Source organism: Scyliorhinus canicula, chromosome 23, assembly GCF_902713615.1.
Source record: "Scyliorhinus canicula chromosome 23, sScyCan1.1, whole genome shotgun sequence".
Classification (NCBI taxonomy): Eukaryota; Metazoa; Chordata; class Chondrichthyes; order Carcharhiniformes; family Scyliorhinidae; genus Scyliorhinus; species Scyliorhinus canicula.
This window is the reverse complement of record NC_052168.1, coordinates 26203568-26217649: the sequence shown is the minus strand read 5'-3', so window position 1 is coordinate 26217649 and position 14082 is coordinate 26203568. Positions and strand designations below refer to the sequence as shown.

The window sequence follows — 14082 nt, the reverse complement described above, 5'->3', positions numbered from 1 at the left end:
TACTGTGGTGATATGCATCACTGTAAATACACAAGGGGTTAATGTAAATACACAATGACTAAGTAAACACTAGAGGGAGGACCAGAGACGTCATGACCTGCAGACATACAGCTAATGAACACATAGAATAGGACATGACCAATGGGCAGTCAAGACACCCAGAGGTGACACTACCACAAGGGGGCATTACACAACCCATATAAAAGGACAGGGCACACATGCTCTGTCTCTTTCCACAGGCAACACTCAGAGGGAAGGACAGGGGCAGATCAGAAGCATCACACCCACCGCATGGCTGAGAAAAGACTGGTTAGTTAGACTGAGTTACTGTAGCAAGATTAGCAGGAGAGTCAGACTCAAGTAGGAGAATTGTTAACTGTTCAATAAATGTGTTGAACTTATCTTCAAGTCTGAACCTTCCTTTGTCAGAGAATACATCAAGGAAGCAGCTTATGCTACATGAAGAAGCATAACACCTACTTGTGACAATAAGCCATTATTATAATGCCACTACGTGAAATTTCCATCTGTTTACACAAGCAGCTTCGATCTGTGCACCGGGCGCGGGCACAGGCACCGGGCGTGGGCACAGGCACAGGTACCAGGCACAGGCACCGGGCACAGGCACCGGGCACAGGCACCGGGCACAGGCACCGGCACAGGGCGCGGGCGCAGGCACAGGGCGCAGGCACAGGCACCGGGCGCAGGCACAGGCACCGGGCGCGGGCACTGATCTGTAGATATCTGTCATATGAACAACAGCTCTGGAAAGCTGCGGGAGGCTGCAGAACACATCGCAGAAAGGAGTCTGCGCCTTCAGAAGGAAGGAGAGGAAAGAATAGAGGAGACGATGGTTGTACTCACGGTGTGGCAGTCAGGTGATTGTGCACTCTCTTGCTCTCCTTAAGCAGCATCCTGCAACAGAAAAGGCACATTCAGTAACTTATCTCTTAAAACCCTTTTAAGGAAAAAGAGTCTCCTCTTAAGAACCACAGAATTCCTGGAACAGCTTAGGAAGGCGAGAGGAGTGGTGTACGAGCATGGGGAAAAGGCTAGCAGACTGTTAGCGCAGCAACTCAGGAGGAGGGAGGCGGCCAGGGAAATAGGTAGAGTGAGGGACGAGGGGGGGCGCAAAGTGGAGGATCCGGCAGGATTGAATAGGGTATTCCGGGACTTCTATCGTAAGCTGTACACTTCAGAGCCGCCGGAAGAACCGGAGGGGATGAAAAGGTTTCTGGACGGGTTAACATTCCCAAAAGTTGGTGGGAGGCGAGTGGAAGAGCTGGGGGCCCCGATTAGAGTAGAGGAGGTATTGGGGGGCCTAAAGGCCATGCAGTCGGGGAAGTCCCCGGGGCCGGATGGATACCCAGTAGAGTTTTATAGGAAGTTCTCTGAGCTGGTGGGCCCAGTCTTGGCGAAGGTTTTCAATGAGGCAAGGGACAGAGGGACACTGCCGCCGACAATGTCACAAGCCACCATATCTCTGATATTGAAGCGGGGTAAAGACCCGGAGGCGTGCGGGTCCTACAGGCCAATTTCCCTGATTAATGTAGACGCCAAGCTCCTGGCAAAAGTACTGGTGGGTAGAATGGAGGACTGTGTACCGGAGGTGATTGGGGAGGATCAAACGGGGTTCGTGAAAGGTAGGCAGCTGGCGGCCAATTTGAGGAGATTACTCAATGTGATAATGATGCCCCCGGCGGGTAGAGAGGTGGAGGTAGTGGTGGCAATGGACGCCGAGAAGGCCTTTGACCGGGTGGAGTGGGACTATCTATGGGAGGTGCTCGGACGGTTTGGGTTCGGGGAGGGATTGGTGGATTGGATCAAATTATTATATCAGGCCCCGAGGGCCAGCGTCAGGACCAACAGAGAAGTGTCGTAGTACTTTAGGTTGTACCGAGGGACCAGGCAGGGCTGCCCGCTCTCCCCGCTGCTGTTTGCGCTGGCCATAGAGCCGCTGGCGATTGCGCTGAGAGCCGCAGAGGGTTGGAAGGGGATGGTGAGGGGCGGGGTTGAACACAGGGTTTCTCTTTATGCAGACGACCTGCTCCTGTACGTGTCGGACCCAGTGGCCGGGATGGGAACTATACTGGGAATGCTGAGGAAGTTCGGCCAGTTCTCAGGATACAAATTAAATACGGTCAAGAGTGAAATGTTTGTGGTACAGGCAAGGGGCCAGGAGAACAGATTGAGAGGGCTACCGTTTAGGCTGGTTGAGGAAAATTTCCGGTATTTGGGAATCCAGGTGGCACGAGACTGGGGCAGGCTGCATAAGTTAAATTTGGCCAGGGTGGTGGAGCAAATGAAGGGAGAGTTTCCGAGATGGGATGCACTCCCGCTGTCGCTGGCAGGGAGGGTGCAGACTGTAAAGATGACAATCCTCCCTCGATTTTTGTTTATTTTTCAGTGCCTCCCGATCTTTATCCCACAGTCCTTCTTCAAAAGAGTTAACGGGCTGATCATGAGCTTTGTCTGGGCGGGAAAATCCCCGCGGGTGAAGAAGGCGATGTTGGAGAGGAACCGCAGCAAGAGAGGGCTGGCTTTGCCGAGTCTGATCAATTATTACTGGGCGGCCAACATCGCTATGATAAGGAAGTGGATGGTGGGTACGGGGTCTATTTGGGAGCGGGTGGAGGCGGCTTCGTGCAGGGGCTCCAGCTTGGAAGCCCTGGTCACGGCTCCTCTACCGCTGCCGCCGGCCAAGTACTCCACCAGCCCAGTAGTGGTGGCGACCCTGCGGATATGGGGCCAGTGGAAGAGGCATGTGGGGGAGATGGGGGCCAATCTGCGACAACCATCGGTTTGCCCCCGGCAGTATGGATGGGGGGTTCCGAGTATGGCGGCGAGCAGGGGCGGGAAGGGTGGGTGATATGTTCCTGGAAGGGAGCTTCAGAGTTTGAGGAGCTTGGAGGAGAAATTTGGGTTGGTAAGGGGAAATGATTTTAGATACCTACAGTTGCGGGACTTTGTTCGCAGACAGGTCCCATCTTTCCCACGCCTCCCACCAATGAGGATCCTCGACAGATTAGTCTTTAGAGGGAAGAAGGGGAGGGCAGAGTCTCGGGTATATATAAGGTGCTTATGAGGGAGGAAGGGTCCCAGACAGAGGAACTGAAACTTAAATGGGAGGAGGAGCTAGGCGGGGAAATGGAGTATGGGCTGTGGGCAGAGGCCCTGAGTAGGGTAAATTCGACCGCGACATGTGCTAGGCTCGGGCTGATCCAATTTAAGGTCGTTCACCGGGCCCATATGACGGTGGCTCGGATGAGCAAATTTTTCGGGATAGAGGACAAATGCGCTAGGTGCGCGGGAGGACCAGCGAACCATGTTCACATGTTTTGGGCATGCCCTGAATGAGGGGGTACTGGGAGGGATTTGCGGGGGTCATGTCCCAGGTGCTAAAAACAAAGGTGGTGATGGGTCCAGGGGTGGCAATTTTTGGGGTTTCGGAAGACCCGGGCGTCCAGGGGGAGAAAGAGGCCGATGCCTTTGCTTCCCTGATAGCCCAGCGACGAATACTATTGGCGTGGAGGGACTCAAAGCCCCCGAAGACTGAGTGGTGGCTTGCGGACATGTCGAGTTTCCTGGGGATGGTAAAAATTAAGTTCGCCTTGAGGGGATCTGTGCAGGGGTTCACCCGGAGGTGGCAACCATTTATTGACTTCTTTACGGGAGAGTGAGCGTCAGCAGGGGGGTGGGGGGTGTAGAGTAGAGTAGGAGGGAAAATATGGCGGGTAGTACCGGTGAGAGGGGAGCGGGCTTGTGCAATATGTTACGATGGAAGCATTGAAAGTACGTGGATGTTTGCACATTTTTGCCTTTTTTGCTTTCTTTCTGATGATGTCTGTAACTGTTTATGAAGCCAAAAACTACCTCAATAAAATTGTTTATTAAAAAAAAAGGACAGAATTCCTACAGCGCAAGAGGCCATTCAGCCCATCAAGTCTCCACCGACCTTCCGAAAGAATGCCTTCCCCAAATCCGCTCCCCCATCCACGCCGGCCTATCCTCTAAATTTATTTTTAACAAAGTTATGAGTGCACAGTTCATTTTTTCCAATTAAGACGCAATTTAACATGACCAATCCACCTACTCTGCACATCTTTGGGTTTTAGGAATGAAACCCACGCAAACACAGGGAGAATGTGTAAACTCCACACGGACAGTGACCCAGAGCCGGGATCTAACCTGGGACCTCAGCGCCGTGAGGCAGCTGTGCTAACCACTAGGCCACCGTGCTGCCCTCTATTCTCGTAACTTAGCCTGCACATCCCTGAACTCTAAGGGGTAATTTATCACGGCCAATCAACCTAACCTGCACATGTTTGGACTGTGGGAGGAAACCGGAGCACCTGGAGGAAACCCACGCAGACACAGGCAGAATGTACAGACTCCGCACAGACAGTCACCCCAGGCCAAATTGTGCCTGGGTCCCTGGCGCTGTGAGGCAGCAGCGCTAACCCACCGTGACACCCAAATCGATCTTTTTTGGGGTGGGGGGTTTATAATCAGATGAGACAATCTGATTGAATGTACAAGCAGAACTAGAGGGAAGGTGCGGAGGGTTATTTTATTTTTAGCAAGTGATGGCGATCTGGGATGGACTGGGATGGACTGACTTAAAGGGTGGCGGAAGCAGATTCAATAATAATTTTAATTTTAAAAAATTGGACAAATACTTGAAAAATAAATATTTGCTGGGGTATGGAGAAAGGGGAGGATAGAACTACCAGCTCGAAGATAGGTTGTGATCATAAATCATAGAATTTACAGTGCAGAAGGAGGCCCTCTGGCCCATCGAGTCTGCATCGACCCTTGAAAGAGCATCCTACCCAAGCCCACACCTCCACCTTACTCCGTAACCCAGCAATCCCACCTAACCTTTTGTTTGGACACGAAGGGGAAATTTAGCGCGGCCAATCCACCTAACCCGCACAATTTTTTGGATTGTGGGAGGAAACCGGAGCACCCGGAGGGAACCCACGTAGACACGGGGAGAAAATGCAGACTCCGCACAGACAGTGGCCCAAGCCGGGAATCGAACCTGGGACCCTGGAGCTGTGTAGCAACTGTGCTAACCACTGTGCTACCGTGCTGCCCATAAGAGCATTGTAAGAGTTCAAGATTAATTTCAGGTGTTGTCAGCACCCAGTGTTCCCAGACCGAAGAAGGGGCAGGGACTCCCCCGATGCTTTTTCGACCCATCTGCCCAAAGTCAGAGAGTGTGTGCGCCTCTACGCACAAGCTAGCCGTGTCAACACCCTGCGCCACTACCGCAGGCTTTGCAATAACCTCCTCAGCTAAGGCCTCAATCTATGATTGATCAACCTTTGCCCCTTTCCTGATGACACATCTTGGGGAACGGATCCTGTTTCTGAAATTGCATGTCCAATGCCGACTTGGATTTCACGCTACACGCGTTGCCCGTTTTTGAAGAGCGCCCTGGCTCAGAGAGAGGATTCTCAGAAGTTGAGAGTTAAGCGGCTGTGGATTTTGGAGACATTTGGAGCTCAGTTTACAACTCTTTTTAAAAGTGGCCGTGCTCTGGGGAGACACTCGAGGAGGGGAAGCACCGGCCCACATTGTTTTCTTACAAATGGGTCATCCGCAAGAGAGCACCACAAGGTTCATCAAGCTCGCAGCAGCCGTAATGAGCCAGAAACTACGGTAAAAGAAAGGTTTGTATTTCTGTAGAGTCTTTCACATTCTCAGGGAGTTTCAAGCCGTTTTACAGTCAATTAAGTACTTCTTAAAGTATAGTTACTCTTGCAATGTAGGAAATACAGCATTCAAGAGCAAGATCTCTCAAGCAGCAATAGTGTAACAATTGAGATAATCTGTTTTAGTAATACTGGTTAAGGTATAAATATGCTGCTATGGAATATTTCACATCCATCTGAAAGCAGACAGGGTCTCAGTTCAACATCGCACCTAAAAGGCAGCATAGCACTCCCTCAGTACAACTCTGGAGTGTCAGACTAGATTAAGAGCTCAATTCTCTAGAGTGGGCTTTGAACCAGCAGTTTTGCGACTCAAGCTACAGTGTTACCTACTGAGCCTTGGTTGGCATAGCTTGGAATGGACTCCATGCTCTAAGGACTAGTCAGTGCCCCCTGGTGGCAAGTCCAAGCGTGCACACAGCGGATGAGCGCAGGGTCACGTGAAGCTGCAACACCGTCCACAGTTGACTATCCTGCTGCCAAGCTGTCCCGGCTCACGTGTGAAGGAGGCCGGCTTGGAGGAAGCGCGCCCATAGCTCAAGGCAGTGCCACCTGGAGAAATGCAAGGATGTCCAGTGGGAGAAACAGCTGCTCGACTGGGGCAGTCCACCCTAAATGATATTCCGCCCCATGGATCTCGTCCAATCTGACCCAGATTGTGAGGGGCAGCAAGAAGGAACGGTGGTGAGCGGTTTCAGATCATGTGGCGAGACGGTAGCCTTCTCCTCACTCCTGTTTTGCAGGACAGGCCGATAGTTTCTGTGGGGCTGCTCGTGGGGGTAGACAATTCCTTTTCCCCCATCGAATGGTTTTACCTTGTTGGGGGAAGAGACGCCATCCCTCTGCTCATCGAAATGACCATCGCTCTGACCAGCTGCGCAGCCATTACAGAAAAGGCCACGCTTAAACTGGGGATAAATATGGACGAATAAGATGCAATCAGCAAGGAATGAAGTGCGCAATGGCTGAAACCAAGTCTCAGAAATTCGTCACTGCATGGATCATTTATTACTCGTCAAAACGCATGGAAGAATATAAAAGGCAGCCGCTCTTACCGTGCCTGCATCCAGCCTTTGGGCCAGATCGGTTTCACCTCAGTCTCCATGAAAGCCTTCAGGTAATCCTCTGCTGACTGTGACTTGCTTTGCTCCAGTTCGTAACATCCCAGTTTTATCTTCACCAGGTTACACAGCAGATTCCTGATCACAGCAATGATAAACAAGAGGGTGTTGTCAGTTTGGACACTTTCTGGGTCAATCATCTTGCACTGTTCACTCTCTCTCTGCGCCCTCCTTATCCCCCCAGTTCCTACCCACCTCCTCGTGAAGGTGATGCCTCTGACTGCCGTACAGGCCCAGTGGATTGACAAGTTCTCCACAGCCCCAGGCAACTCACACAAGAACCCAGACAGCCACTGGCACAGAGTGAGAATTAAATCCGGGATGATTATCCTGCTTTAATGGCATACTGGGTGGTGCCTTTGCTCGCTGGCGAGTATAACCTCACTTTTTATCCACAGATGTCAGCCTGTTATAGTCAAACCTTGTTACCAGGTATTAGAGCACAAACTCCTGCGTCGCATGCTCTCTGATGTCAAACATAACTGGGACAATTGCAAAGACAGAGAAAGCCTGAAAGGTGGCTGAACACGTTCAAAGCAAGGAAGCGGTCTATTTACAAACCAACCTGAGCTGGAGAAACCAGTGTCCAACTTGAGGAGTCGCACTTACGGAAAGGATATCAAGGCCGAGGAGAGAGTGCAGAGGAGGTTTACTGACAGAGATGAGAGGCGTCAGTTGTGTGGAGGAACAGGAGTCGCCGTGATTGTCCTCCTAAGAACAGATGAGGTCATGGGGAGGGGTTTAGTAGAGGTGTTAAGTTCTGATTGCGTTTGATTGAGAGTAAGAACGTAGTAAGAATGCTGCTTCCACTAACAGGGGGCAGAGATTGAAAATAACAGGCCTATGGCACAAAGGTGGTTGACGTGTAGAACCTTTACAAGCACAGCAGGTTGCTCGGATCAGGAACGCACTGCCTAAAAGGATGGTGGACGCAGATTCAACATTATATTTCAGAACAGAACCAGGCATATTCTTGAAAAGAAAACGAGCAGGCACAGATATGATTGGCCAAATAGTCGAAGTACGAATCTACAAGAAAAAAAAAGAGCTCGTTTCCTAGCCGCACACTGCCAATAGCTGTAGTCATCCTTCAGGCAGGGTCCCTTCACAAGGTCACTGTTCTTTCTAGCCACTAGCCAATGTTGTGCCAGCTGTTGCCACAGTTGGGAACCCCTTAGTATTGCCCACGGCCCAGCCCCCAGTCAGACTCACTGAGTGGCTTCCAGCGCCCGGGAATCTGCAGCCAGCAAACTCTCAGCAGTTTCAGAGGAAGAGGCAATTGGAAAAGAAAGTTCAGGATGTAAAAGTCGCCCAAAAAAAGCTGGCAGTCAACCAAAGGCATTCGTAAACGACTCGCCAGAGAAGAAATAAGAAATAAATTACATTTCTATCAGTGCTTTTCACAACCGTCCACAGGCAATGAAGCATTTTTGAAGTGTCGTCACTAATATAACATAGGGAATACAGCAGCTTACACATGGCATTGCCCCCAAACCAGTCACAGGTTTATGATCTGATAATCTGTTTTAATTATAGAACATAGAACATAGAACAGTACAGCACAGAACAGGCCCTTTGGCCCTCGATGTTGTGCCGAGCAATGATCACCCTACTTAAACCCACGTAACCCGTATACCCGTAACCCAACAATCCCCCCATTAACCTTACACTACGGGCAATTTAGCATGGCCAATCCACCTAACCCGCACATCTTTGGACTGTGGGAGGAAACCGGAGCACCCGGAGGAAACCCACGCACACACGGGGAGGACGTGCAGACTCCACACAGACAGTGACCCAGCCGGGAATCGAACCTGGGACCCTGGAGCTGTGAAGCATTGATGCTAACCACCATGCTACCGTGAGGCCCCCTAATTATGTTGGCTGGGAGATAAAATACTGGCCAGTACACCAAGGGAGAGCTCCCGGTGCTACTTTGCATGGTGCCATGGGACATCCTGCGTCCGCCGGAGGGGGCAGGCGTGGCCTCGGCTGCACATTTCATGGAGAAGGATCTACTTCCGACATTGCAATACTCCCTCAGTACTGCGGCGCTTTGTCAGCCTGGATTTTGTTGCTCAGGGTGCTGGATCCGACAACCGTCTGACTCAAGAGGCGAGAGGGTTAAGCGACGTGGCCACAGCCACGCGGATTTGAGAAAGCGCATCGCAATCCGAATCTCAGAACAGCGACAGCTGCCAACATCACCCTTACCACCCAGGTGTGTGCGCCAATGGGTAGGATTTTGGGGCCTATGCCCATTAGGGACTGGATAGATGCCAGGCAGGCTCAGCTCCGCATAGGGGCAGCTTTCATCACACCAGCACAAGCTGGAATTGAACTCCGTCAAAGATGTTAAGATGTGCCTCAATGCACTATATGGTCATCTCCATCTCCAGCTAGATCACGTGACCGTCACAAGCATGAAAAGATGGGGTTGTTTTACAAATTTCCTTGCTGTCTCACTGGGCTTATTCTGCGCAGCAGTACTGCCACCTCTTGTGGAAGATGCCTTGGCTGCTAACCGAAGCCTGACGAGAAGCAGCACCAGAAACCCCATTGACAGGAAGCACTTGTGTTGTTTCCAAATGTTTTCCTCCAACGGCTGAATGTGCACCGTCCTGAACAAAAATTGACAGTATTTTTATCAGTTTCTGCTTTTGCCGCAGTTGACACAGTGGGTTTAATGCAGCAAGTGGAGAGGAACCAACCAGTTGCAACACCGTTGCAACTGGTTGGTTCCTCTCCACTTGCTGCATTAAACCCACTGTGTCAACTGCGGCAAAAGCAGAAACTGATAAAAATACTGTCAATTTTTATTGGAACCAAGGGGAGCGAATGGGACAAATTAGACTGGCCTTTCAAAGGGCTAGCAATGCTCGGTGGGCTGAATGGCGTCCTTCAGTAATATATCTTTTTGTGCCTGACTCGAGAGGCGTGAGCGAGCAATAGCTAGCACCGATGCAATTCAGTCCTTTCTTAAGCCATATATTTGGCCTAGTTTTAATCGGATTTGATTTTCGACTATTATACATGGGCGAATAATCAAGCCGAGGACAATTTGGGAAAGTAAGAGTTGGTTGGGGTAGAGTTCATCCGCAGCGCAGGCAGAACTGGTGGGTGGGTGAAATGATAGAGGGCATGCGGCAGAAACGGGAAAGGGAATGTGTATCGACACAGGACTATTTAAATCAGGGGTGGGCAAACTTTTCGGTGCAAGGGCCACATTCAGAAATTCACAATTTTAAAGGGCCGCATAGTATATTAATTAATAGACCCGGTTGTAACCAATTAGCGTGCGGCATATACCTCAGCGCTTCCCCCGGCGGCATCCTGCCTTTAGCCCTCTTTTTCTCTACTTTTCAAAAATGGCGCTTCACCCGGTTATGATTCTGGGCGCCTCATATAGAACATAAGAAGAACATAAGAACTAGGAGCAGGAGTAGGCCATCTGGCCCCTCGAGCCTGCTCCGCCATTCAATTAGATCATGGCTGATCTTTTGTGGACTCAGCTCCACTTTCCGGCCCGAACACCATAACCCTTAATCCCTTTATTCTTCAAAAAACTATCTATCTTTACCTTAAAAACATGTAATGAAGGAGCCTCAACTGCTTCACTGGGCAAGGAATTCCATAAATTCACAACCCTTTGGGTGAAGAAGTTCCTCCTAAACTCAGTCCTAAATCTACTTCCCCTTATTTTGAGGCTATGTCCCCTAGTTCTGCTGTCACCCGCCAGTGGAAACAACCTGCCCGCATCTATCCTATCTATTCCCATCATAATTTTAAATGTTTCTATAAGATCCCCCCTCATCCTTCTAAATTCCAACGAGTACAGTCCCAGTCTACTCAACCTCTCCTCATAATCCAACCCCTTCAGCTCTGGGATTAACCTAGTGAATCTCCTCATAGAACATAGAACAGTACAGGCACTTCGGCCCTCGATGTTGTGCCGAGCAATGATCACCCTACTCAAGTCAACGTATCCACCCTATACCAGTAACCCAACAGCCCTCCCCCCATTAACCTTATAAAAAAAATATTTTTTTTAAAAAAAAATTTTTTTTTTTTAAAAACAAAAATTAAAAATAATTTTTTTTAATGACTTGATCTTGGTCATAGCCCGCATAAAGACCTTTGGCGGGCCGCATGCGGCCCGCGGGCCGTAGTTTGCCCACCCCTGATTTAAATAGTGCAGATAAACAGGTTAATTCACAGGTGGTGGTGGAGCGGCCAACCTTAAAAAGAACCTGATTCACTGTCCGTGTGGAGTTTGCACATTCTCCCCGTGTCTGCGTGGGTTTCACCCCCACAACCCAAAAGATGTGCAGGATAGGTGGATTGGCCACGCTAAATTGTCCCTTAATTGGAAAAAATAATTGGGTACTCTAAATTTTAAAAAAAAGAACCTGATGATATTTGCAAAAGCTCTAAATTTGCAGCAAAATAACAGAACTGGCGTGTAACAATATATCCAAGTACCACTCCTGCAGTTGGCTGTGAATCAGGATGTGAAGGACTCCATTGCGTATTTGGCATCGTGAATGGACGAAGAGATAAAATTTTAAACGGCAAAAGGAAAAATGAGACTAATAGCACCCTTCTAACACAGGTAGTGGCTATTTATCCCATCATTCCTGTGTCAATCAGATGGATTCCATATTTAGTACATGATATCAAAAGGGCAGGAAGCATTTTAGAAAATCTGAATTAACAGCTTGCAACACGTCACAAACAACCAGATTGTTTTTTTTCTTGTGTGTGGCTCAACGACCTTGCTCACGGGGTCCAAACAATTGACAGTCACACGTGAGCTCACACCATGAGAAACGCTGTAGGTTACAATACGATGCTCAATGACTTTTCTCAAATAATATTTATGCCTGTGCGATCTAGGGGAAGTGACGTCAGTGGCTGGCTCCAGGGCTGTGACCAAGTCGAACTCTCGTCGCATCAACTTCTCCATGGGCGCGACTTCCAGTGGCGGCTATGAAGGAGTAAGTCGCACATTTGGTGGCTCCCGCAATTGTTGATTGAATTCCCACATCGGTGCATGGAGAGGCGGACTAGAAGTGCTCGCAAAGGAAGAAACAGACGAACAGAGAAGGCTTGGGCTGAAGCTGCAGCAGGTGACAGCATGGCGGACAACCGGTGTCCTGGCTTGTCGACCCAGCGGTCAACAGAGCAGCTGATGCAATTTAACCAGGAGGGATTTGCCAAGCAGAAGCAGGACTGCTTGGGCCCGACTAAAGAGTCAATTGCACGGTTGGAGCTCAGATTGGATGCCCAAGATCGGGCGATCCAGAAGGTAGAGAAGGCGCTGGCTGAGGAGGAGGAGGAACATCAAACTGCGGTGGAGTTGGAGGTGGGGATGCTGAGAGACCAGCAGAAAAGGCTCCTGGAGAAGATGGAGGACCTAGAGAATAGATCCCGCCCGCAGAACCTGAGAATTGTCGGTCTCCCGGAGGGGTCCGAAGGAGCGGACGCTGGGGCATACACAGCGGGTACGTTCCAGCAGTTGCTGGGGGATGGGACTTTCTCCCGACCCTTGGAGGTGGACAGGGCTCACAGAGCACTCGCGAGGAAGCCGCATGTCCTCCAAAATACTTAGGGCGTCAGACAGAGGGTGCAGGGGGTCAGACAGAGCGGGGTGCAGGGGGTCAGACAGAGGGTACAGGGGGTCAGACAGAGCGGGGTGCAGGGGGTCAGACAGAGCGGGGTGCAGAGGGTCAGACAGAGAGGGTGCAGGGGGTCAGACAGAGCGGGGTGCAGAGGGTCAGACAGAGAGGGTGCAGGGGGTCAGACAGAGAGGGTGCAGGGGGTCAGACAGGGTGGGTGCAGGGGGTCAGACAGGGTGGGTGCAGGGGGTCAGACAGAGCGGGTGCAGGGGGTCAGACAGAGCGGGTCTGTTCCCCTGCACACACCCTCTGTCCCCCTCACCCACTGTCTGACCCCCCCTCACCCTCTGTCTGACCCCCTGCACCCCTGTCTGTCTGACCCCCTGCACCCCTGTCTGTCTGACCCCCTGCACCCCTGTCTGTCTGACCCCCTGCACCCCTGTCTGTCTGACCCCCTGCACCCCTGTCTGTCTGACCCCCTGCACCCCTGTCTGTCTGACCCCCTGCACCCCTGTCTGTCTGACCCCCTGCACCCGTCTGTCTGACCCCCTGCACCCCTGTCTGTCTGACCCCCTGCACCCCTGTCTGTCTGACCCCCTGCACCCCTGTCTGTCTGAGCCCCCGCACCCTCTCTGTCTGACCCCCCGCACCCTCTCTGTCTGACCCCCCGCACCCTCTCTGTCTGACCCCCCGCACCCTCTCTGTCTGACCCCCCCCACCCTCTCTGTCTGACCCCCCGCACCCTCTCTGTCTGGCCCCCCGCACCCTCTCTGTCTGGCCCCCTGCACCCTCTCTGTCTGGCCCCCTGCACCCTCTCTGTCTGACCCCTTGCACCCTCTCTGTCTGACCCCCTGCACCCTCTCTGTCTGACCCCCTGCACCCTCTCTGTCTGACCCCCTGCACCCTCTCTGTCTGACCCCCTGCATCCTCTCTGTCTGACCCCCTGCACCCTCTCTGTCTGACCCCCTGCACCCTCTCTGTCTGACCCCCTGCACCCTCTCTGTCTGACCCCCCGCACCCTCTCTGTCGGACCCCCTGCACCCTCTCTGTCTGACCCCCCGCACCCTCTCTGTCGGACCCCCCGCACCCTCTCTGTCGGACCCCCTGCACCCTCTGTCGGACCCCTTGCACCCTCTCTGTCTGACCCCCTGCACCCTCTCTGTCTGACCCCCTGCACCCTCTCTGTCTGACCCCCTGCACCCTCTCTGTCTGACCCCCTGCACCCTCTCTGTCTGACCCCCTGCACCCTCTCTGTCGGACCCCCTGCACCCTCTCTGTCGGACCCCCTGCACCCTCTCTGTCTGACCCCCTGCACCCCCTCTGTCTGACCCCCTGCACCCTCTCTGTCGGACCCCCTGCACCCCCTCTGTCTGACCCCCTGCACCCCACTCTGTCTGACCCCCTGCACCCCGCTCTGTCTGACCCCCTGCATCCCGCTCTGTCCCCCTCACCCTCTCTGTCTGACCCCCTGCACCCTCTCTGTCGGGCCCCCTGCACCCTCTCTGTCTGACCCCCTGCACCCTCTCTGTCTGACCCCCTGCATCCCGCTCTGTCCCCCTCACCCTCTCTGTCTGACCCCCTGCACCCTCTCTGTCGGACCCCCTGCACCCTCTCTGTCGGACC

General features: G+C 52.1%; 1 protein-coding gene across 2 annotated transcripts in view; it reads right to left on the bottom strand.

Moving 5' to 3' along the window:
- LOC119956330 (ubinuclein-2-like) overlaps positions 1-14082 on the bottom strand; it is a 108954-nt gene that overhangs the window by 35683 nt on the left and 59189 nt on the right. Inside the window, exons 11-12 of one of the 2 annotated variants that reach the window (XM_038783471.1) lie at positions 6776-6919; positions 865-915 (exon numbers count right to left, since the gene is read on the bottom strand). In XM_038783471.1, the coding sequence (XP_038639399.1) occupies positions 865-915; positions 6776-6919 (195 nt within the window). The remainder of the gene's footprint in view (positions 1-864; positions 916-6775; positions 6920-14082) is intronic. The other variant, XM_038783472.1, reaches the window with a different exon arrangement.